Source organism: Poecilia latipinna, unplaced genomic scaffold, assembly GCF_001443285.1.
Source record: "Poecilia latipinna isolate Pla-1442-1.1 unplaced genomic scaffold, P_latipinna-1.0 Scaffold2284, whole genome shotgun sequence".
In the NCBI taxonomy this organism is placed as follows: Eukaryota; Metazoa; Chordata; class Actinopteri; order Cyprinodontiformes; family Poeciliidae; genus Poecilia; species Poecilia latipinna.
Window position 1 is genome coordinate 10,288 of NW_015114900.1, and position 23,013 is coordinate 33,300.

Below are 23,013 nucleotides of genomic sequence, written 5' to 3' on the forward strand. Positions count from 1 at the left end.
AAAAAAAAAAATAGATCCCTTTTGTTTAATATTCCAGAAAAAACCTACCTTTAGTTTGAATATTGATAGGTACTATTGATAACTCCATGCTAAAAACAAACAAAATGACTAGAGACGCAATTATTAGTGCTGCTGCTGTAATTTAAAAAAAAAAAACCCATCTTTGTTCTGACTAATGGAGCTGTAGTTAGTCTTCTCCAAAGTTGCCGTACATGGACTGTGGCGATTTGCCTCCTTGATTGCTGCTGAGCTTTGACTTCTAACCTTGCAATTTTATGGTACTTAAAATAATAACTTCTGCCTTTCTTGAATTAAGCAGTGGGAAATTTAGATTTGTCATGGTTACTATGGATGCACTGTTTAAGTATCTGTGCTGAACTGTTGTCATGTGCTTACAGTAATAAAAAGTTGTCATCAACATATATGTTATGAGACATAATAGTACTTTAAGGTTTTCTCTGATTTATAATCAGAAAATGACAAATTAGTCCCTTCCTACCAGCTGAGATCGGAACGTATTGAGCACGGTCTATTTATCATTCAGTATGTTATGTTTAAATGCATCAAAGGCAACACTTAGATCCAGTAAAACTAAGACGTTTTTGATGCATCAGTGTGTGTGCTGTGGTTGAAATCCTGACTGAAAAAGGAGTAAACAGATTCACTTTTAAATTCGATTTGTAAAAATGCTATAGGTGAGATTACAGAGGCATCTGATTTCCTTAAAATACATTTATTATCTTTGAAATCTGTAATATTTCAGAGGCAAAACAAAGAGATAAAACAACAAGAGATAAAAAAAAGGAAAGAAAAAAAAAGAACTTGTGGGCACCATGTCTAGACAACAGGTTGCAGTTTTTAAGTCGTGATTAGTTTCTGTGAAACTGACATGAGATGGATAGTTCAATGGTTCAAAATTAATCTACGTGAACAAATTATTACCGAGGCCACACAGGTCTTACTCTTAGAATTTCATCTATGAAATAATCAGCAGGATTTGTTGGTGAAGAGTCCAGGCGACAGCCTGCCAGAAACAGTCAATAAGGTTGTAAATCCTGTACATAAGGTATGATAACTTTAAAAATGTCCTAATGGTCCCAGTTTAGGAATTTAGTTTTCTCGACCAGCGTTTGGTTCTTCTACACTCCTTTACTTTCACTTTGGTCTCAATTGAGGCAAATTCAGTCACAGCTTTCCAGCCGCAATACTGGAATGAAAAAATATTTACAGGTTTATTAATGTGGCCTAAAGGAAGGTTGGGTTATAGAAGAAAAAGCCAAACTGTTACAGGTTCTGGAACTATACTTTATTAACACAAAAGCAGTACAGATAATTTACCTAATCTCTCTAAGTATGTACAAATATAATATGTTTTCTTGGTGGGTTTTGACAAAGGCACTCACCATTGTGTAACAGATGAAGCAAGGAACCTGAAGTGGGTTTTTAGTGCAAAACTCGAATAATACCACGTGTTACAAACATGCGCACACATTATAGGATGCAAAATACATCTCTGAAGACTTTACCCACGCTCTCACATCCACTCAGGTCCAAAGTAAAAACCTGTTATTTGATTGTCGTGTGGCAGGACTGGTTTTTGGACATAAACACTCGTTTTGTTGAGTTGATCTATTAAGTTATTTGGCAGTTCAAACTGATATGACAGAAATTAGGGGTGTACCAATTTATCGGCCAGCTGATTTATCTCGGTCGATTTCCTTATTTTTGGGAGATTGGTGATTGACTGATACTTACATGTGAAACACATCTTATCCCCCGATCTTATCTACGTCAGCAAAGGTTTTAAAATCAGTCACTGTTCTCTTCTGCTCCGCTGTCAGAGAGGTTTGACTGACAGACCGGCCCACCAGGTCACGTCTGCACGTTTGCAGTTAACAATAGTCACCCCACTGTTGCCAACTCAGCGACTTTCATGCTATGCTTAGCAACACCTCAGACAAAAGAAATTGGTATCGGCCAAAATTGGGACTTTCTAAAGATCATAATCAGCCAGAAAACTGCAATCGGTGCATCCCTAACAGAAGTATCCATCAATTTAGCAGTAATACACAGTCAGCTGAGCCTCTCAAGGACTTGGAGAATAGTGTTGTGGAAAATGCCTGTTTGTCCGCTGCTCTCCTGCGTGAGGAGGACCCGTCCGTCAGGCCGAGGTCTGTGGACGAGGACCGCCTCTCCTTGCAGCAGACTGAGCTCCGAGTCCGTCTGGGCTAAATGCGTTGTGGTCACTCTGTGCCTGGAAAACAAAACATTTCAAACAAAATAGATGAGCGATTGCTCAGGTCCGCCTCTCCTCGGGTGAGTGAGGACTCCAAAGCGAAGTTTACCTGACGGGGCTGAACTGAGCCGACAAAGCTGACAGCGACGGCTGTGAGTGGAATGGTTTCTGCGGGTTAGAATTTGGATCGGAAATGGCCGTTTCAAAGCCCTTCCTAAGAACCGAACCTTTCCCGTCTTTGAGGAGGATCCCCGGTCCGTCTCTCCCCATGGTGAGAGAAGGGGCCCACACTTCTAAAGGCAGGGGCCCGGGACGACAGTTTGGATGAACCTGAGACCCAGACGACCAGGAGGAGGTCCGATGTCTCGGAGGAGGAGACTCTTCATCCGTCAGGAACCGAACTGATTTTGGAGGCTTTGGAAAATGCAAAGAAACATTCAACCTACCCAAAAGCCTGAGAACTTGAAAACGAAGGCAAACGTGAATCTGACATTACCTTGTCTATGCTGCTTTTCTGTGCGTCAGGTCTGACTAAAATCGACTGAGGTGCGTTTGCAGCAGGCTGCCTGTGATGATGAAATACTGCTTCGTGTGAGGCTCCACAGTCCCTGTCCTTCAGGACAGCACCAGCAGAGAGCGCTGCTGGCTCAGTCATCCAGCCGTAAGGTTTGGGGTTGGAGAACGGGAAGCTGCTGTTTCTCTTTCTCTGCAGGGCAGGCGAGTAGCCCGACGCCTGAACTTGTGCGAAAGGTTGCGTGTTGGACGGGATGTTGTAAGAGGACACATGGGTGGGACGTTGTGAGGCTGAAACAAAACATAAAGAGTGCATTTTTGTTTCACAACTGCTGGACCAAGATAAAGCAGGCCCAATTGTTGGAAACTTATTTCTCACTGACCTCTGTGGGGGTTGAAAACACGTCTCACGGTGTCCCAACCTTGAGACGTCCCGTAAAAGGACGGCTTGGCAGCTCCGCCGGAGGACGCGGCGTGCTGCGCTCCATTTGGCACAGATGACACCTGTCCTGTTGAGAATTTCGTTCCATCACCGCCCACCTTGTCGAGAGCAAGGACCACAGTGGGATGTTTTGCAGCGGTGGGTTTCTTCCCAGACACTGTGCTGTAATGCGAGGACGCGTTAGCTGCTTTGGTCTCCAAAAGTCTGGCTGAGGTTCTGTAACAAAAAGCATGTGTCATTTTGAAAACAGCACTTTACTTTTCAGGAGTAGTCTCACATTTTTTTTCACACTTTAACCACAAACACTAACGCTGCGTCTGAGAGTGATTTTAACATGATGTGGTGGACCAGCACAAAGCAATGCATTGCTCTGAAATCCGCTAATAAAATAATTGAATACATATATCACAAGGATATCAAAATCACAATTTAACTTTAGGATATATCCATCTTTTCTATGAGATTTTCTGTAGAGCATTAATGCACCAATAGCATTATGAATCCCTAAACTAACATGATGATAAAGGAAAGCATTCATCAGAGAAACAACGGAGAGGCCCTGCAGACATCTGCAGCTCAAGGCAAGTCAAGCAGGTTTATTTAAATAAATTCATACATAATATAATGCTGCTTCCAACAGGGAACAATGGCCTTAAATAAATCGCTACAATAGAAGGGTTTAGATCAAATCAAGTCCTATTCATGTTTGGAAACGGCCCAGTCAAAGTCCAGAACTACTTCCAACCAAGATGCCGCGGTAAGAGTTGAAACGTGATATTCACAGAGCCTCTGCATCCGATTTGACCAAGCTGAGGCACACCCTGATAGGTATGCAGCAGGGATCGCAGTGGAAGGTGGTTCCACAAAGCACTGACTCATGAGAACAAACAAACAAACAACTTCTTTGGAAAATATCTTGAAAACCATGAATTCTTTTCCACTCGTGTCACAATTTGGCATTACTTTGTTAGTTCTTCACATAAAATTCAAAAGAGGTTTTTGGTTCTAATAAGCTGTGCATCAAGTCCTATAAATAATTTAGAGAGATCTTAAAATTGTCTCTCTTATTTATTTATTTGGGCTTTGAGTTCCATTGAGTTTGACCACATTTCTGAAACGTATGCGTGACTGAAAGCCTCCGAGCACGTACACAGATGCAGCCTCTCACCTGAGCACGGGGGTGATGTAGTTGCTAGGAAGAATGCCCACTTTCCCCGTGCGGAGCGACAGCCCACGCAGCCAGCCATCTTTGAACTTCCCGTACACGCCCACCATCTCTCCTTTCCTCAGCTCCAGTTCCTCCGGTCGTCGGGGTTTGTAGGTGTACAGGACAGCACACCTGGAGGGGCACACCCAGCGTTTGCTTAAGTCGTCACCGCATGTTCACGGCCCATGAAATTTCACTCAGGCTTTCCTCATTGTACCCTTAATACTCTCATTCTCGCACGCATGATCCTGCATTATCGTCTTAATAATGCAATGTTTTAAAGATGACTCACACGCTGATCGAGAGCTGCTGCGTGGAGGAGTTTCTGCCGTCTGCAGAGGAGGAGGCCATCTGGGGGCTCATCAGGGCCATGGAGATTGTGGACGGGGTCTCGCTGGTCATTTTCTTCTCACTCTGAAAGGCAATCCGATTTGAAACTATAATAAGAAACTGAAAGCATGATGCACAGCGCATTATGAAAGTACACATGTATAAGAGATGACAGCACAGCTGCATTTCTGGGAATGTAATGTCTTCGTTTTTTGTTTTTTTAAACGACATGAGTCAACAAGAGACCTGATGGTGGTTACGAATGGCGTCATTAAACCTCATCCTACATGCACTGTGACTTATGCTGGCTGTAGCTTAATGGTAATTCGTGCACCAGCACAGAAAAGATCAAAGTGGGAGATTCCTGTGCAAAAACCTACAGCTGATGTTTCTTTGATCTGTCCGACTTAGACAGCTGAAGCCTCATTGTGTCACTTTAACAAATTTTAACAAATTCAGTACAGCTCTTAATGACTGGGAAGTTATTTTTACCCAGTAAGTCCTATGATTTTATCTATGATGCATCTTCATTTAACCCAAAATTTAATCCGAATTTTGAAGCAAGACAAACTTGTGGTACTCATTTCTGTGGGAAGCCGATGATGTTATCTGAAAGGAAGTTCAAAAACTGACGCAATTAACTTTTCTGCTACACTGTTTTAAATTTGAGGCGTTTAAGTTAAGCATTTCGAAATCGAGGTCTTAAATGGTAGCACAAAAATAAGCATGTATTCTAGATCAGAAGGGAAAATGATTCAAATCTACCCTGCGTTTCCAAATCACACAGCAGATTCTGAACTTTCGTTACTCACCGAACCAGAAATAACTACAAAATGGAACAGCAGCATGCAAAGCACACCATGACTGCTTCCATAGGATTTAGAAAGGAAAGTAGTCATCATGTATTGCTACTTAAATCCATCTTAAAATCTGGGATGGGTTTCAACAACAAAATCACCCGAAGCCAGAATGGGGTCATGCTCAAAAAGACGAACACAATCTGACACTGCAAGCCTCAGTTAGCAAGTTTACTGTGAAAGTGGTTCACCGTAAAATTAAGGAGAGACAAAAGCAGTCGAGTTTGTCTGAGGAGCTGGTAGCACGGTGGTGGAGAGATGAAGCTTTGGGTTCGTTTTGCAGTCACTGAATCAACCGTGAAACTCCTCTGTTGACCAGCCTGTCTGTTGGCTTCAGCCTGAGCAAATTCTGGCAGATGAAGAAGGAAAATCACAGATCCAAAGTCTAAAAACTTCAGATCTCAAGCTGATTTGGTAACTGGAAGAATTTACTCTGTTTTTCTGTGAATGTAATTATGAAGCTCAAGAAGTTATGCATAAAACAGAAACTTTGAAAAATAATCCGATAATATTTGTCTTTCTTTTCCACCATGCAGAAACAAAGCACTTAGCTTAATTTAACTTTAGTCAAACCAGCATTTAATACATATAATATTTTTTTTTTTTTTGCCATGTTGTTAACCAAAATGGTTGTAATGGTTAATCTGTTTCCTCTCTATCACAGACTTTATAAAAAAAGATTCAACGACACAACACAAGACATAAAAGTGTCTGGTGCAAACAAACAATATCTATTTTGCATAATAACAGAAGTACTTTACTTAGCTAGAAAAAAGAGTTAATGACTTTAAACAGGAAATAAGATTGTGAGACTTCTCAAAAAAGCCTAAAAATCCTAACAAAAAGCATAATTTTTCTGCTATCCTAACGAGGTTCTGTTCATCATCTCTCCTCATAATCTTTTACAGCTGCACAAGCCTGTGATCAGACATTTCGAAAGCAACAGCACCATAACTTTTAAGTGGGCAAAAATAAACGGCGTTGCAAACGGCTAGCAACATAATTGCTCCGCTCCTTTACTCTCTCATCCGTCTGCGTAGCGTAGCGTTTACGATTTGATGATTTACTTCTTTGAAGTGCTAAAAACCTTTCGCTTTCAAATTGCTGATGCAATAATGATGCACATGCATGAAGCTGTGTAGAACACACCATGAAATATAAATGACCAAAAGCTTGTTTAGAACGGTTGACTCTATGAACGTAGTTTCTCCGTGTAAGCCTGAGAAGCTGGGAAACTTTTTCCAGGCTAGATGTCGGCCAGCTGTGAGTCAGCCGTGACGCCGTCGGTGAATGACAGGGAGTGACACGGAGGCGAGTCAGCCAACCGTTAAAGATCCAGTTCAGAGCTTTAATCCCTCTTGTTAGAGGACTGATGATGGTCTTAACGAGGCTTTGACTAGATGTGTTTCTGCTGCCACTGTCTCCTGCTCACATTATTTTAATACAGTCACTACGAAGAGGAGGGTGGAGAAACTTTTGTGCTGTCCTTTATCTTTTGTCATAACAGATATCTGGTACTATTTATAGCCTCCCCCCACTCATCTTCTACTTAAAGCGTTACTGCTGGCCCATGGGCATTTTTGTTTCCTCAATGCAGCTCGCATCTGGCTCTCAATTCACATTAAAACTTGAAAGCACAAAGACCAAAATTATTAAGCTGTGGACGCAAGCTTCCAGGACTGGACACTTAAGCGATTAAAATAATTTCAATAAATAATAATAATTAAAAAAGTAATGAGAAATGTTTTGTTCTACGTCATCCGTCGTTCAGAGGAAAATGTTTTATATTTCTTCTTTCGCACCTGTTACTCCATACACATAATCCCACCCAAAGCAATCATGGCCATTATTGCAGGACCTGACAAGTTTGAGTTTTCATATCCTTTCTGAGGCAGCGGTTTCATTTCATTTGCACAGTTTCTTACAATTATCCAAAACTCCTGTGCAAAAACTCTTCTGCAACATTATGCAACAACAACAACAACAAAATACTTTTATCACATCTTGAATTATTTAAATTCCTTCCAAATTGTTCAGTTTTTTTTTCTCTCTCTGTGCTTAAAGACTTACGCAAACATGAGGCGCTTTGAGAGTGTGAGGATATCAATATTCATCCTGTTCACACTAAAACTTTGGATAGAGTCACCGTCGGCATAAATGTTTTATTGATTTGGGTTTTTAAGTGATCGTGCAAAATTATACACACATGTTCAGACACATTTTAATATGTGGTAAAATTAACAATAAGAACTTGTTCATCAACTGTAAGCTTACTGTAGTGACAATTAAACTTAGGCATAAATCTGACTGTTTATTCAGCCACTATTTCAGAAAGAACTGGTCATATTTATTCAAACCGGTTGATTCCTGAGTATTAGCCAGGCTTTTAAGCCCAGCGCCCAAGTTTTCAATTGTGAGAAAGTCTGGACTGTTCCAAAATCTTACCGACTGCAGGTCCGACTCAAATGACGACTTTTCAGATGACATTTAAATGAGTCCGTAGAAACGTTTGGCCAGGACTACACGGGGTTAAGGTTTGTTAAATCATATGATGTTTTTTGTATGTGAAGGTAACACTTTAATAAAAACTAGACCTGAATGACATTCGACGTAAAAATAGTAAATTCAGTTATTTTAATTCGGTCAAAGATGATCTGTTAACTTGTCGCATGTCACTGTTGGTTCTATTATTAACTTGGTTGGTTTAATTGTTTTAAAAATTGCTTGTGGAATGAAGGAGAACGTGTTTATCAAAGGTTTAATTAAATCAATGTCATCAAAACTGACAATAAAGGTTATATAATTAACTTGACCAACCCCAAAAAACTTTATCTGACCCAGCCTTTGTAAAAAAAAAAAAAAAAAATCAGTTCAAATCCACCAAGTTTTAACATTGATGGCTTAATTCTTTATTACATGACATATAACAAGCGTTAATCAATTTATCTATTGATTTAGTTTAAGTTGGAGCTCATATTAAGCTGAAAGGATGATGTGGTAAGGACTACATGGGGTTAAGGTTATCCTTCAGGATGTTGATTTCTGTAACTCATGTTACAATCTTCTCCAAAACTGCTTCAAATCATACTGTGTTCCACTTTGGCACAGGAAAAATCAAAGCTGTTTTGAATTTGCAGAACCCTCGGCTCCTCGCGGCTGAAATAATAAATCTTTGTGAGGGTGCGTCACCAGGGTAGGCTCGTAATAAGGGTTTGTTCAAGAGGTTCTGTGAGCGCTTAAGCTGAACAGAGCCGCCTTTTGTCTTTGGCTCGTCCGAACAAACTGCCATTAAGACACATGCTGTTCTAATAAGTGAATAATGCTCTACCAGCACTTTGTTTAAAGTCTTTAATCGTCAGAACTCTGATTTCTAATCGCCTCCAAGTTTACTGCCAGCTTGAATGTAGAAATGTATATAATATTTTATCAAGGGATAAATATTTTTTCTTAAACGTGTCCCATCATAAACGCAGCACGATACTTTGAAACCAACAACAAAGACGTCAAAACTAGAGGCCTCAACGGTGAAAGAGTCACTGCGTGGCCGATTCCTATTGCTCCCATCTTGCATTTTATTTTCTGTTAATTTGTTGCAGAGTTTGTACTGGCATATTATTAACTTGTGTGGTAGTTTAAAACCGATTGCTCTTGAAAACGACACTACATGTCTCGATGAGACGAGGGAGAAATAAAAGGCCAAAAAAAAAAGAAAAAAAAAAATTAAGAGCCTAAAAAATATTAGGAACCAGACTGCACACTTATAAACTGAATGCAGCAAGCATTTTAAAAGAAATGTAGAAGATAACACAACATGAACAAAGTTGTCATAAGAACTGCTTTTAAAGAAACACACAATTAATAGTGAATGTTCAGCAATTATTAAGGACAAAACCAACTGTTCTCAAAATATAAGTTAACTATTTCATCCCAATTTCTATTTGAAACCCCTCAAAACAAACTGTCTCGTATCCACATATCTAAACCACGCAATAAAGGTTTGACTTATCGTCTAAAAGACACTATCTCCATTGTGAAGCACGGTGGCAGCAGCATCATGCTGTGGGGATGCCTTTTTCCAGCAGGAGCAGGGCCTGTTGACCCTCAAGACTAGCTGTCACAACACAGTAACACTGTGTATGAATGAGCTTCCCATAATAACTAAGTACTTGAGTACTTCGAATTAAAGTGCAGCATAGATAATGGGTGTAACGTGCATCTATGGTAAAATCACAGGAAGTTGTAAAAGCCAATCCTGAAATAGACCCACCCTGCTTCAGTCTAAACAAAACTGGACTAGGCAATCCAGTTTTGTTTTGAATGCAGACAGCAACAGACAGACATTTCGTCATGGCAATAAAGAGAAAAGAAAAAAAAAATCCATATGATTCAGACTATAACCGCCGTCACTTGGTGCAGAGGCTGTGATGAGAAGTTGGGGGTGACATCAAACGTTGTCAGGGATGACTGAGCCCTCTCTATGGTTTGCATGAGGGAGTAATGAAGAGTCCAGCTTTTTAGTGCTCACAAGTGGTTCGTGAGGTGTGATGCAGATACTTTCGTTGAGTGTCTGAGTGACAATACTCTGAGTCATTTACATTAATGTGGAGAGGGACTCGGTGCAGAACTGTTTTAATTCAGCCACAATGTGCGTGCTCAGTCTGCTACGGGTCACTACAAAACATTTCCATGGGTTGTAAGCTCAACTTTGACAAAGTCCCCTCAAATCCCTCGATTCAAATAATGTTTAAGTCAGTCGCTTGCTGTCTTGCTGGTGTGCTTTGGATCAGAAACTAGTGGCTGGACGATCGTTTGACATGTCGACTAACCTGTTCGACAAAAGAGTCACACGTGCGATGAAAAAAAAAAAAGCTGTCTGCGCGACAAATGTTGCATGTGTCACACAAGTCGGTGACCAAAGTCTGCATCTGTCTTGTAAGTCCAGATGAGCGCTAGACCGTTTAGGATTTAAACCTGTTTCCATGGTATTGCTTTCATCAACACGTCTCCCTATTTCCATCAGCTGACACGGCACATTGCGCCGCATCCACGCTGAGCGGATTGTGGCGCTGAAGTGGGAGCAAAGCTCTGTTTGCTTAGCTGAGCCAGCAATTACTGATCCGCACACAATGAAATACAAATGAACGTGTTTCAGAGCAGAAGGTTCGTAGTAAGTCAAACAATATCCATATAAGAGTACATTTTTAGCTTTCCAAACTTACATTTGGAGAGTCGTTTTAATTTGTGGGAGTTTTGTTTTTTTGATAATGAAGGGATCTTAATAAATTCAAAACAGAAGGTGCTGCTCCAAAAAGAAGAGCCAGATTGAAATTACAGACATCATATAACATTTTGACTGATTTTTAAATATTATCTAAAACTCTAGACTGTAATAAATAGTGTGCATCTGCACTTAAAGAGAATTATTTGGACAAATTTAAGTAGCAAATATCTGAGGACCTACATGTTCCTCATATATTTAGGACTGTCCCCAGTCCTAGTGCAAACTTTATCATGCATGTTTCAGAAATGTCCTGCCTGACACACTCCCACATATGCCATTTTGGCAGCTGTAGTTCAAAAGTTTTCGAAAACACCGATGAGAACTGGAAAAACTGAGTTGGTGCTCATGTCTCATCAGAAAATAAAAGTCCCTCCCTCAGATAATTATGTTGAAAAAAATGTAAATTCCCCTGTTATAAATACATATGACATTAAAAACGAAAAGTCCCATTGAGAAAAAAAAAAAAAATTAATTTGAAAAAGGAATTCCGTACCAGGTGGGCAAGTTCATCTGATACGGATTAAAATAGTTTGTGCTAAACGTAAGGAGTGATTCTGCTGTGAAACGGGGAAGCCTGATCTTATCTTGACTTTGTTTTAGCTTTTCTATCTCCATCCTAAATTCTGCTCTTACGTAACCATGCCGATATTCACAACGATGATCATCATTTCCCTGGCAGTGGGAGGGATGCTGCCGCTCTCTCAGAGAGCAGAACCTGAGGTAAGAGGAGCCCAGCTGGGGCGGAGAAATCCCAGCCCGAGCTGGGCTCGAGGTGGCCTGGGCGGACCCGGCCCTCGGCTTCAGGGACCCGGCCCTAACCGAGACGCTGAGGCCTGTCGGCCGTCATGGCCGACTGATGTAAAGATGTTACCTGCTTCGTGAAGAGGAAGGAGGATAGTGTGGTCTGTTATGTAACCAACTTCACAAGTGACTCATCATCATCATCATCATCATCATCATCATCATCATCATCATCATCATCAGGAGCAGCAGGATGAGCGAAATAAGCAGACACACTGAGGGACACTCTAAGCCTCCCACTCTCCACATCATTCTCTCGTTTGTCCACCTCCTTCCTTCTCCCTCTTGCCTTTTTGTGGGTTGTTTCTCTTCCCAGCTCAAAAGCATTTTTACAAGTATTTCCTCTCACATTTTCTCCCCCTCTTCCTGCCCAACCTATCCCATTTCCCCTATTTCTTATCACTCTTCTCAGGTGTACTCCATTTCCTTCCCCTCCTGGTTTCTTCGGCACAAATGAGATTTTTTTTTTTTCCATACTTTTTTTTTTTTTTATGCGCTGACACATGTAATTGCAGGTTAGAGCTCTGAAATCTGAGGAAATTCAAGGGAAACCATTATGTGAGGGGGCGGACCAGCAGATTATATTATCAAGGCTTTTCAGGTTTCAGTGCGACCGCCGCAGTCGGTGTAAACGCCTTGACGATCTACTAAATGGATATTCTGCTTAACTATTCCTTAAGATTGTAAAAACTTAAATGCAGCCTTTCATTTGAAATGCTATTACTTATTTGAAATTTTGTAAACAAATAAAACTTAATCGGTAAGTGTAACTTGGTGGCAGTTAAATAAATCAGAGTCTAACTACGGAGATGCAGAAGAAAGAGAAACAAAACGGTAGCAAGAATCAGATTCTTATGATCTTCAATCATATGAAGATGCTAAAGTTTTGAAGTATTATCTGTAAGCCCTGTTGATCTGTAAACCTGTGTGACACTGACTGCTCTTACATACAGGGGGTGATGTTGCTTCTGCTGCTACTCTGAATAATTAATGACTGATCGTGACAGGAAAGCTGTTTGAAGTCGACAATGAAAATAAATTTCTATCATGAACAATTAACACTCAATTAAGAGCTTTTTTTTTTGTCTTCTGAAATATTAAGTTGGAAAATGTTAAACTCATTTCAAAATTTACGTCGGAGAAAGAAAAAAAAATACTGTACTTCACTTTAGATCAAGATCAGCTGAGTAAAACGAAACAAGGCAACCCAAGATAATCACACTACCACCACCATGTCTGAGGTATCAATATGAGGTTATATCGATAAAATGTTACCTTGGTTTCACTGCACAACAGAACATGCCATTATGGGATGAATAACTTCTAAAGTAACCCACTTTTTCATACTCTGCATACTCTGATTGTTAACTCATGAACTCTGACCTTAACTGAGCCAAGTGACGCCTGCAGTATATTTATTGTGTTGGTTATTTTGTGACTTCCTGGTTGAGTCGCTATGCAGCCTTAGAGTGTTTCTGGTAGGTCTAGATCTAGGGTTAGGGTTAGGCCCACTTTAGAAGGTCAACAAGGTCAAGGTTTACAAATGACTTCAACGTCCTTCTCAAATTAAATCAACTTGTTGTTTCTAATCTGGTCATAAACTCCTTCAGATCAGTTGCTTTTCGACAATTTTTAGTCAACTTCATGTTGTCAGACACATTTTGTCAAATTTAACTCAGTTATTTAGAGAAATGTAGTTTTTCTCAGTTTGTTCATGATTTTAAAATTAAGTGAGAGGCATAACTGGCTGTGGGAGGTTTGGAATTTTTTTTTTCTTCTTTTACACAATTTTGGAAACAAAATTAAGGAAAATATTTAGTCTCATAGCATTGTACACTCTGAAGTACGCAAAATTAATTGTGTGAGCTTTAATATTTTCTGTAAATAACAAGCTGTATGAATTTTTAGCTAGTATTTATTTTCACAGATACCTCTTTCAGATGTCTTTGAATAAATTACTGTGTGATGCAAAAACTCTGAACTTTTAGAGATGCTCTCTAGCTGTGGTTAGTTTAAAGCTATTGTTTTATTTTACTAAGAAAACATTTTATTATAAAGACAGTCACATTTTCAGTTGATTCAGAAATTATTTCAAAAGCACTTGGAGATCTGAATAAGAAATTGGTCGGGATTCTGCAAAACTGTTGACCAGAATTCAAACAAACCCAATCTCTGATCAGTCGATCTCAAATCTTTCTGTCGTCTGATGCAGTTACATATTTAACACAAGACAGGTATTTTTTTAATCTTTTTTTTTTTTTTTTTTTTCAAATATCTCAATTTGTTCAACACTCTGCTCGAGTTGAAGGCAGAAAAAAGGACAGACGCTTACACATTCCCTGTTTGGCTGGAATTCAGCCTGGACTCTCCCCCTGGACTCAGATGATTAAAGACCTTTTCAAAGTTACAACCCATTCTCATCTCTCTTATCTTGCTCTTTTCCACATCTGTGTCCTCTTAAGAGCCTCTTAATCAAACCCTGGCCAACACACGGGCAAGCGCCCCCTTTCTTATCCGCTCCTTGAGCTCGGTGTTATTATTTCCCTCCCTGCATTCCTGAGGTCAACCTGATCTTTTTTTTTGTGACTCGAGCAAAACATCTCTATCATCCCACTGAAAAATCGGCCATATGCATGCTTCTGCAAACCACACGTTTTCTGTTTGGATAAAATCCCTGACAAGAAAAACAAAGTCGAATGCGACTTAGCTCAACGGCGACGCGAGCACAACGGAAGGAAAAGGTGAAGAGCCTGCAGAGTTCGACTCACCTGTGACAGGTGCCTGTGGGAGTCAGAGCGCCGGCTGTTTCGCCGAGAGTTCACTCTGCGAGGGTAGGACTGGCTGCGCGCCGCGGAGGGCGCCGAGAAGTGCTGCGACTGGCCCTGAGGGACGAAGCTGATGTTGGCGGGCGGCTGGAAGGAGCTGGCTGCGGGCTGCTTCCGCAAAGCATTGATGACGGGGGTCTTGGTTTGGACCTGAGGGACTCCGTAAAGGGCAGAGCGGCTGGGTGCGTCAGCGGCCTTGTCTTTGCCCCCGCTGCCGGACTGATGGTGAGGTTCTGCTGAGTCACTCCCGCTCCGGCCCTTTCCTTTAAGCAGCTTGGCTGCTGCAGAGTTTGGCTGGAACAGTCAGAGAAGCGTTAACTAAAAATCAGGACGAATTCATGCAACATCCTCTCCTACACGCTGCTAGTGCCTGACAACCTTCTGCTCCCACTGATCGGCGAAGCGGCTGTTTAAACACACCTACTTATCAAAAACTCGGTTCTCCCTTACAACTTGTTGGGGAGGCTGGCAGGCAGACAGGGTAAGTGCGAGCCAATCAGCCAAGAAGGGCTGAGCGATGCTGAGAAAGGAGCAGACAGACAGACAGACAGACAGACAGACAGACAGGCATAGCAGGGTTGATGCTGCTCCCTCGGCACTGTGATGTGCTGTTATGTCACCCAGGCAGAGAAAGCATTACCGTGTCTTCACGCCTGGCTGCACGACGAGAGGAGAGACAGGCTTGGTGAGGAGAAAAGTACAAGCAGAGGCTAAGATGGATGAAAAAGGAGGAGGAGGCGAGGATGTGGGGGACAAAAGCAGGTGCAAGAGGAGACTTCTTGGAGAAAATCTAACCAGGAGCAGTGAACACACTGTAGGAGCAAATGCAATGTTTTTTTTTCTTTTCTTTCCAGCATGGATGAAGTTAATTCCTTAAGGCAGAAAGCACAGAGGAAAACAAATGACAGCCAGCAAGCTGAGCAAGCCCAGCAAACCTGAGTAAAGCACACAGTCACACGCTAATGAGCAGCTGCAGACACAGCACAGCTTCACAGACGAGCCCTCTGCCTCAGCGCTTTGCAGCATAGCAGTGACCTTTGCCGATGAATCAACCGTTTAACTGAAAAACAAGGCAGCATCCAGCCGCTGAGCTGTACCCAATCACATCTGGGACGTGTTTTTTTTTTTTTTTTTTTTACCGTCGAGAGCCGAGCACCTTAAAAGTCAAAAAGTAGAGCGAAGGAAAAAAAAAAGAAAAAAAGAAGAAGCTCACCTCCACAAACTGTCTGGGACAAAGCCCAACTTTCTCCCCCAGCTTTGCCTCGATCCAGGCCTCGTCCACTCGCCTGACGGCGGTCAGGATGTCTCCCTGCAAAGATCGGAGGTAAGTGAGAGACACGTAGAGAGCAGCGGGAAAACATCAGGTGGTTGGTAACAAGACGGAGCTCGTCCCAGGCACTGAGCACTCTGCCCAGAAACTCTCAGAGTCCAGTGTTTCTGCTGCCGTACGTGACATCAGCTCGCTTTGTGTCTGCAGGCCTGGTGCTTTCTGTGGCCAATCTCTTAAAAAAAAAAAAAAAAAAGGGAAAAAGACATTTGACCACCTCCATTAAAGAGAAAGGCCAGCTCAAGTGTGCTTTAATGGAGAGCGCGCAAGAAACCGAGGCCCTTATATAACAGCCTCAGAGATGCCTCAGGGTAAGTAACGACCAGCACAGCAGAGGTCGGTGCCCTCAGCTCCATAAGTCTCGGTTTTCCCTCTGTGAGAAACAGGCGAGCGAACAAAACGCAGTGGCCGTTACATAATGGTACCACCGTGAACTTACTGTGCGGTGCATTCATGGTCGCACGTTGTTTGAGAGACTAAATATGCTGAGCTTGTAAGTCAGCTATTCTCAAAACTGCTGACTCTTTGTAAGTTTTCCAGCAAATCGTCATTATTACTGACCTTGAGTAAAACAAAAATAAAAAAATTTTAAAAATGAAAGAGGCGCAAATGAATTAGCTGCTGATCTGGAGAGGACAAATTTCAGCCTGATCGGCGCCGACAGCTGACCGCCCGGTTTGAAGCTCAAAGATCCGATCTGTATCTGTTCAGCGGATACTCCACATCAGGCTATTTTTAGAACCAGCAAAGTAAAGCCTGATGAGAAGAAGTTATGAAAAAATGTGTTTTCTAGGTCACATGGTTCATTCAACAACTCAGCAGGCAACAGGAAGGCTGAATGAGTTTCATCTGCTTTACTGTTGGATTTGGAAAACACTGGTAACCTTTAGGTAAACCCAGTAAACACAGACTGTTGTCATAGCGATGCTGTAAGGCTGTTCAGTGCTTATGTTTTTTTTACAGTACAATTTAATTAAAAAAGTAAAAGATCTATATTACAGTATCATGAGATTTACACAAAAATGTAAGACATAACCTGATTACTTACACTGAAATAACTATCCCTACTGCTGCAGATGACTACATTAACATTGGATTAAGTTCTTTCTTGAAGATCACTCAATTGCAATTTGCAGCAAGAGGTGGGGGAGGGGCTACATTGTAGTAATCTATGGTCCAACCAGCCAGAGAGAACACTGGTATTTTCTTTGGCAAAAGGTCTTTAACTCTGGTAAATTTTAGCCACTTTGAAATTGTGATTTTTTTAAAAAATAACTTGGGTAACCACCCAATGCAGCAAAGTGACAAAACTTTAATTTAGACGGTGTCAACATGGACATTTGAGGTGGACAGTTTCCCAAGAATGACAGTTGTTTTAAAAAAAGAAATGTGACTAAGACGCATATTGTTACAAATTATAATTAAACACAGAGTGATTCAGATCAGAGCTTCACAACCGACATGTAGCGCTGTAATTGTAAACTCCTGGGTTGAATTATTTTATGCTAGTAAAATATTTGGCCGGTGGGACGAAGTTCCACTGGCTTAACATATATTTTTCTTCTCTCCTCTTTTTCTCTAATTGCTAAGATCTACTTAAAAGTAACAAAAACAAAAGCTAATCAATAATAATAATAATAAAAAATGGAACCCAAATATAGATAACATCTACCAAAAAAAAAAAAACAAACAAGAAAAATCAACTTCTAATAAGCTTCCTTCACAGCTCATGGCCTATTTTCATTAATCATTAGGAAAAGGATTTATTCAAGTTTCAACTCAATTAAACTTGTTTCAACACCAAGCAGCTGTGATTCACTTTAAGCATCAACCTTTCAGTCCAAGCTCCTAAAAAAAAAAGACGCTTTAATACGGGATGAAGATTAATAAAAGGTCTGATCAAAACACAAAACCTCTAAGGAAGGAGAAAACCTTCATTTCCCCGCAAAGGGATTTGAAAGGTTCAGCAGGTTTTAGAGGGATCCTACCAGACCTGCTAAACAAGTCTGCAGAACAAAAATACAGGACTAATGAAAAACTGATATTTTCCTGCAATGAATGGTAGTGCTTTAAAATAAGGGCTACAAAGTATCTTACTTCACTATGAAAACAAGGGTGTCAAAAAGGAAAAAATAAAGCTTAATCATAACTGTAAAATAAGCAAAAGATTAAAAAAAATAAGGGACTGGAAAAAAGACACTTAAAATTGTCCAAAATTGTTTTCTTGTGAAATCTAAGTTAGCCTAGCTCCATCCTACATGAAGGATGTTAAAATTTTCCTAAACATGAACTGAGAATAAACTCCTCAAAAACTGTAAAAAGACAAAAGATTAAAGACTTTAACATCTACTATTTGTGCAGTCTTTTACATTTGCGAGTGAGTACATCTTTCCCCTATTTGGTGATGCTGCACATCGGATGACAAAAGAGTTTTGAACGCTGGTGGCAGGCTGGTGGAATGAGGCCATTAGACACAGGAAAGCTCCACTCTACGCACACTGACAACCGAAGGCGATGAACATGAGCCTTCCCTGCTGTGTTCGTGTCGTGTTGAGTGGCAGACCTTGAGGAAGCTGAGATAATATTTGCTGTCTTCCACATCCATCTCTTCTGGGCTGAAGTCACAGAGCGCCCTGCAGAGAGGCTGCGGCTGGGCCTGCTGCAGGGGCTGCAGCTGAGGCGTCTGGCTGCCCGCCTGCAGCGCGCCGAGAGACGCTCTGCTGCTGTCGTTGCTGTTTTCATAGTACCGCTTGTCCGCTGCTTTGTGGCTGGGAGGGACACTGCTAGCAGGTGTGAAGACCAGCTCCCCCGACGCGTCAGCCCGGTGGTTGTTTGCTGACGATCTGAAGGTCGCCTGAGCAGCAGGAGAGAGTCAGACATCAGCGGATTCCTGTGACAACATTGCTTTTAAAGACCTTGCAAGAATTGCGTTTCCCTTACGCAAACTTAAAGCCGTTTGGAAAATTCTATAAAGTGCTAATTTAAAATTAAATGACAAAATAACTCTGCATTTTACCAAATATATTCTAAGACATGCAGAGCTTTAATGAAGTACATAGCCGTCTTAGAAAAAACACGTCAGGAAAAAGTTAATTAAGAAAAAAATAGCAAGGGAAAGGGAAGTAGCTCAGTTATGCTAGCTTGACTATGACAACCTTAACATGTAGATGTGGTGTGGAATTCTGTGTGTACGGTTCAGTTAAAAAAAAAAAAAAAAAAAAGATGATTTAAACACCAACTCTGACAGATCATCAGCAGAGCAGGTGTTTAAATGAGCTAATCAACCACCACTGTGTTAGCGTAGCTAATAGCAGCTAATCAACCACAGCAATCACTTATTGCAAAATAAACATCAGCCGAAAAACATCAAACTGACTGAATGTTCTATTCGTTGTGTGGGAATAATGTTATTATAATTCTTCATATTATAAAAAGCAATAATAGTGATAATATCATATCATAATAACACTATGTTGTTATACTATATTACTACTACTGCCATTATTAAACAACTTCTTGTAAAATGATACCTTCATGTCTAAACTGTAAAATGACCCCAGATTCAATAACCTGAACTGAGCAGCGTCTTTTCAACTCTGCCTGAACTCATGATGGGGAGTTGAAGTAAACCCTCAACTCCTAGCCAGAGCAAATGGGAGAATGTTAGTTTGTTTTTTTGTTTTTTTTCCCCCTTTGTCACAATACTTTATCACAATAAGGTGACTTTCAAGCAAAAATGCACCTCAATTACAAGTCTGCTTAGTATGTTCACAGAATGCCAGGTATAAATAATGTGGAAATTTGAGATAAGTTTCAAACAGACTACTCATTCTGAAATGTTTAATAATGTATTATTTTTTAAAAAGCATTAAAACAATCAGGCTGCAGGTGTTGAATGTCAGAAAGTGCTCTGTCAGGAGTTGAAATTTGATATGTCATGACTGAATCACAGTTCGTCTGACCCAGTCTTGCTGTATCAATGCATTCCTTTTAGAGTTTTTCAATAACTTATGAGCACTTTGAGCCTGTGCACTGCACTGGCTTTCTCAGTGGAGACTCGTGTTTGAGAACAGGACTCGGGGGACGTGCAGGGGTTTGTGTTCGGCTCTTTGTCATGAGGGAAGTGAACCCTCAGCTCTGAGGTAACATGCACCTGAGGAACCCATCCACACACAGGTCTGAGCGGACCGCCTTGCTCCAGGCCAAACGGAGCAGGGAATGCCTTTTTAATGAGTCGAATTATGCTCTAGTGTGACTATTACAGAATTAATTAAACCGTTTCAGGCTGTAATGTGCATAAAAGATGCAACGCACCATAAAAATACCGTCACTGGAACCTTGTCACTGGGCAAGTAGCAACAACCGCCAGGAGATTTTTTTTGTTGTTGTGTGCACTGAAACAGCCTAATCTTCAAAATGCATCACTGTACTGCAGGGAAATATTACCAATTAAACTCCAGCACAACATTATCATTAAAAATGTGACAAGTTTTCCCCGTGCTATGACGCCACATTCAACTTTTATGTTTTATTAAATGTCTTTTTACTGAAAATATTGAGCGCTCCGCAGTCGCATGTGGATCTTTAGCGCCAAAGTTATTAGTTGGTCCTAATATCTTTGGGGGAAAAAAAATAAATTAAAAGTAAGTGGTATTTTTAAGAGTAAAGGTAATAAAATATGTGACTTTAACAGCTTTTTTTTAAAGCTGTTAAAGTAAAAACAAAAGGCGCTAAAGTCACGTATTTAACGCAATATTACGCTGTTTGATTCCTGTGTTGTTACAAACTACATGATTTGTTTCTCAGTTTTTCAAAAAACAAAAAAAAGGAAATTTCCATTGACAAATGTATGTTTTGCTCTGTGTCCTTAAAATAAGGATTACATTTTGGTTTTACCATAAAACCAACTTATTTTACATTGTTCCATCTAGTAGGAGCAACGGCACAAAGTTGTTGAGCCATTTTTTGCTTTCTTATTATATATGTCCGTATTTTGTAGGTTTTACCATTTTTCAAAGACATTTTATAAATAAATCTTACTTTAAAAAGTCCAATTCCTGTTTCAATACTGTTTTAAATTTGTCAGTACATTTACAAGACTTTGTAGTTACTAAGGTGCTACTTGTAGTAAAATGTTTGAGAACCTTTGCTCCGGAGGGAATCATTCCAGATAGGATTTTGAGGATGATGAACAAAGATGACATCGTTTTTACTCACAGTAGAAAACAGACACAACAGGCACAGCCACTAATGTGTCTATGCTACCACCAAGCCACACCTAAAGTTTGCACAGTGTTGTTCAAGTTTCTGCAGTTGCGAACAACGTTATGATCCACATACTTTCCGTAACACCTCATCTTTTAATGACATAATTGTTAAAAAATAAAATAATAACATATGTATTTAAAAAAAAAATCCCAAAGAAATGTAGAGCATATTGACTGGAGTCACGCACTGACCTCACTGTACCCTTGCCTCTCTCTGCGTTGACTCTCCTGCTGCTGATCCTCCAAGCTGCCCTTATCTACTGGGAATGCATACCGGACCCTGTTTGGGCTTTTTCCAGGTCCCGACAGGCCCTGAAGCCCCTCCAGGAGCCGGACCAGCAGCAGGTTTTCCGGGAGCTCCTCCACTGTCCTGACAGGGACGGGAGCTCCACACTCCGGGCAGAACAGCTGGGACTGGGCCACCCCATGCCTCTGTAGACAGGACAGGCAGAAGGTGTGCTGGCAGGGCAGCACCTTGGCAGAAGCATCCAGCCGCTCAAAACACAAGGGGCATTCCAGGAGGGATGTCAGAGCCACGTCCTCGGGTTCAAATGAGAACAGGGATCCAGGTCCATTTGAAACACTGTAATCCACCATGCTGGAGAGACAGGGGTGACAGGAGACGCAATAAACTACTTAAAAGTATTTCAATTACATAATATTAAGTTTGAAGCTTAAATATATCACATGGTTACGTCTAATAAGGCGGATTCACTACATACGGAGTTTACATCCTGTCAACACTACGTGTGCACAGGTGTCCTATCGGCTCACCTGGCTGCACAGGTGAGACAACAACAGGAAATATACGACAAATATCCGTATTCCTCCAAACCAAAATGAAAATAAACAAAAAAAAACAAAAACAAAACCACAGCAACATCCTTTAACTCTTACTTACACGCTCATCTACGGCCTGTCACGGTGATTCCCCTCCCCTGAACTCCGCTTTTAAAAACGGCGTAAGTTTTTCCCGGCGGTCGCCATGTGTGAACCCGGAGGAAGGAGGAGGAGGCGACGGCGGCGGCGGCGGCGGAGCGGCTCTCTGCCCCGGGGAGGGAAGGAGGAGCACCCCGGCGTCACATAAACACCGACAACTCACCTCCCCTCTACAGTTTGGTTGTACGTGTCAACACGAAACCCACCTGTGGAGCTGCTGCCCGAAACGAACCGGCGAAAAGAGAAATGTCTCCACAGGCAGGCTCATTCTTCAGGAACTGTGTCGGATTTCAGTCATGACAAGCTCAGTTAACCCTTGCACTGTAAAAAAGGAATTTTACAGGGTTTTAAATATTAGCCATTTAAACGGTCTGAACTCGAACCGCGAAAACTGAATGAGAACTCTGATTATACATTTTATTTCTCAAGCATGAACTCAAAGATTTTGAACCAGCTTGCCAGAGGAAGGTATAGCAGTACCCTTAAATTTAATTGAGGAACCTTCTGGAGATGAAGTGCTTCTAGGATATATATCTCTATCTATCTATCTATCTATCTATCTATCTATCTATCTATCTATCTATCTATCTATCTATCTATCTATCTATCTATCTATCTAGATAGATAGATAGATAGATAGATAGATAGATAGATAGATAGATAGATAGATAGATAGATAGATAGATAGATAGATAGATATTTGTTTGAGTGACTCTACTCTCACTTTTCCAGCTACTCTATGCACCCCAGGTTTATTGTGCCGACTGATGTGAGCCAAACATGCACACACTCTCACCCACATATTATGCTAAAATTATATTGGTTGTTTGAACGAAGCCTACCTGGTTGTATTTTTATTTCCTATCTGCTGAGTCTGCAGTGGCATTTGAAGGGCGAGGTAGTGGACAATGTACAGTAAATAGTCCCTGGAAGATCGACTAAGACCAAAAACATTATGATTTATCTTTGGCGATTGGACATCATCCTT

At 41.0% G+C, this 23,013-nt stretch overlaps 1 protein-coding gene across 2 annotated transcripts; it reads right to left on the reverse strand.

Annotated features, from left to right (window-relative positions):
• Nucleotides 1–1,284: 1,284 nt before the first annotated feature.
• Nucleotides 1,285–22,329, reverse strand: sh3rf2 (SH3 domain containing ring finger 2). 2 transcript variants are annotated; one of them, XM_015018489.1, is made up of 11 exons: nt 22,232–22,329; nt 21,279–21,684; nt 18,383–18,673; nt 15,706–15,801; nt 14,436–14,786; nt 4,691–4,812; nt 4,360–4,530; nt 3,133–3,407; nt 2,733–3,040; nt 2,346–2,650; nt 1,285–2,254 (listed from the first exon to the last, which is right to left on the reverse strand). In XM_015018489.1, exons 1-11 carry the CDS (start codon nt 22,291–22,293, stop codon nt 2,074–2,076), a joined length of 2,568 nt encoding a protein of 855 aa, XP_014873975.1. In that variant the 5' UTR covers nt 22,294–22,329; the 3' UTR covers nt 1,285–2,073. The 2 variants fall into 2 exon arrangements, with proteins under 2 accessions (XP_014873975.1, XP_014873977.1); XM_015018491.1 differs by having other exon boundaries at nt 21,988–22,306.
• Between the last annotated feature and the right edge of the window lie 684 nt (nt 22,330–23,013).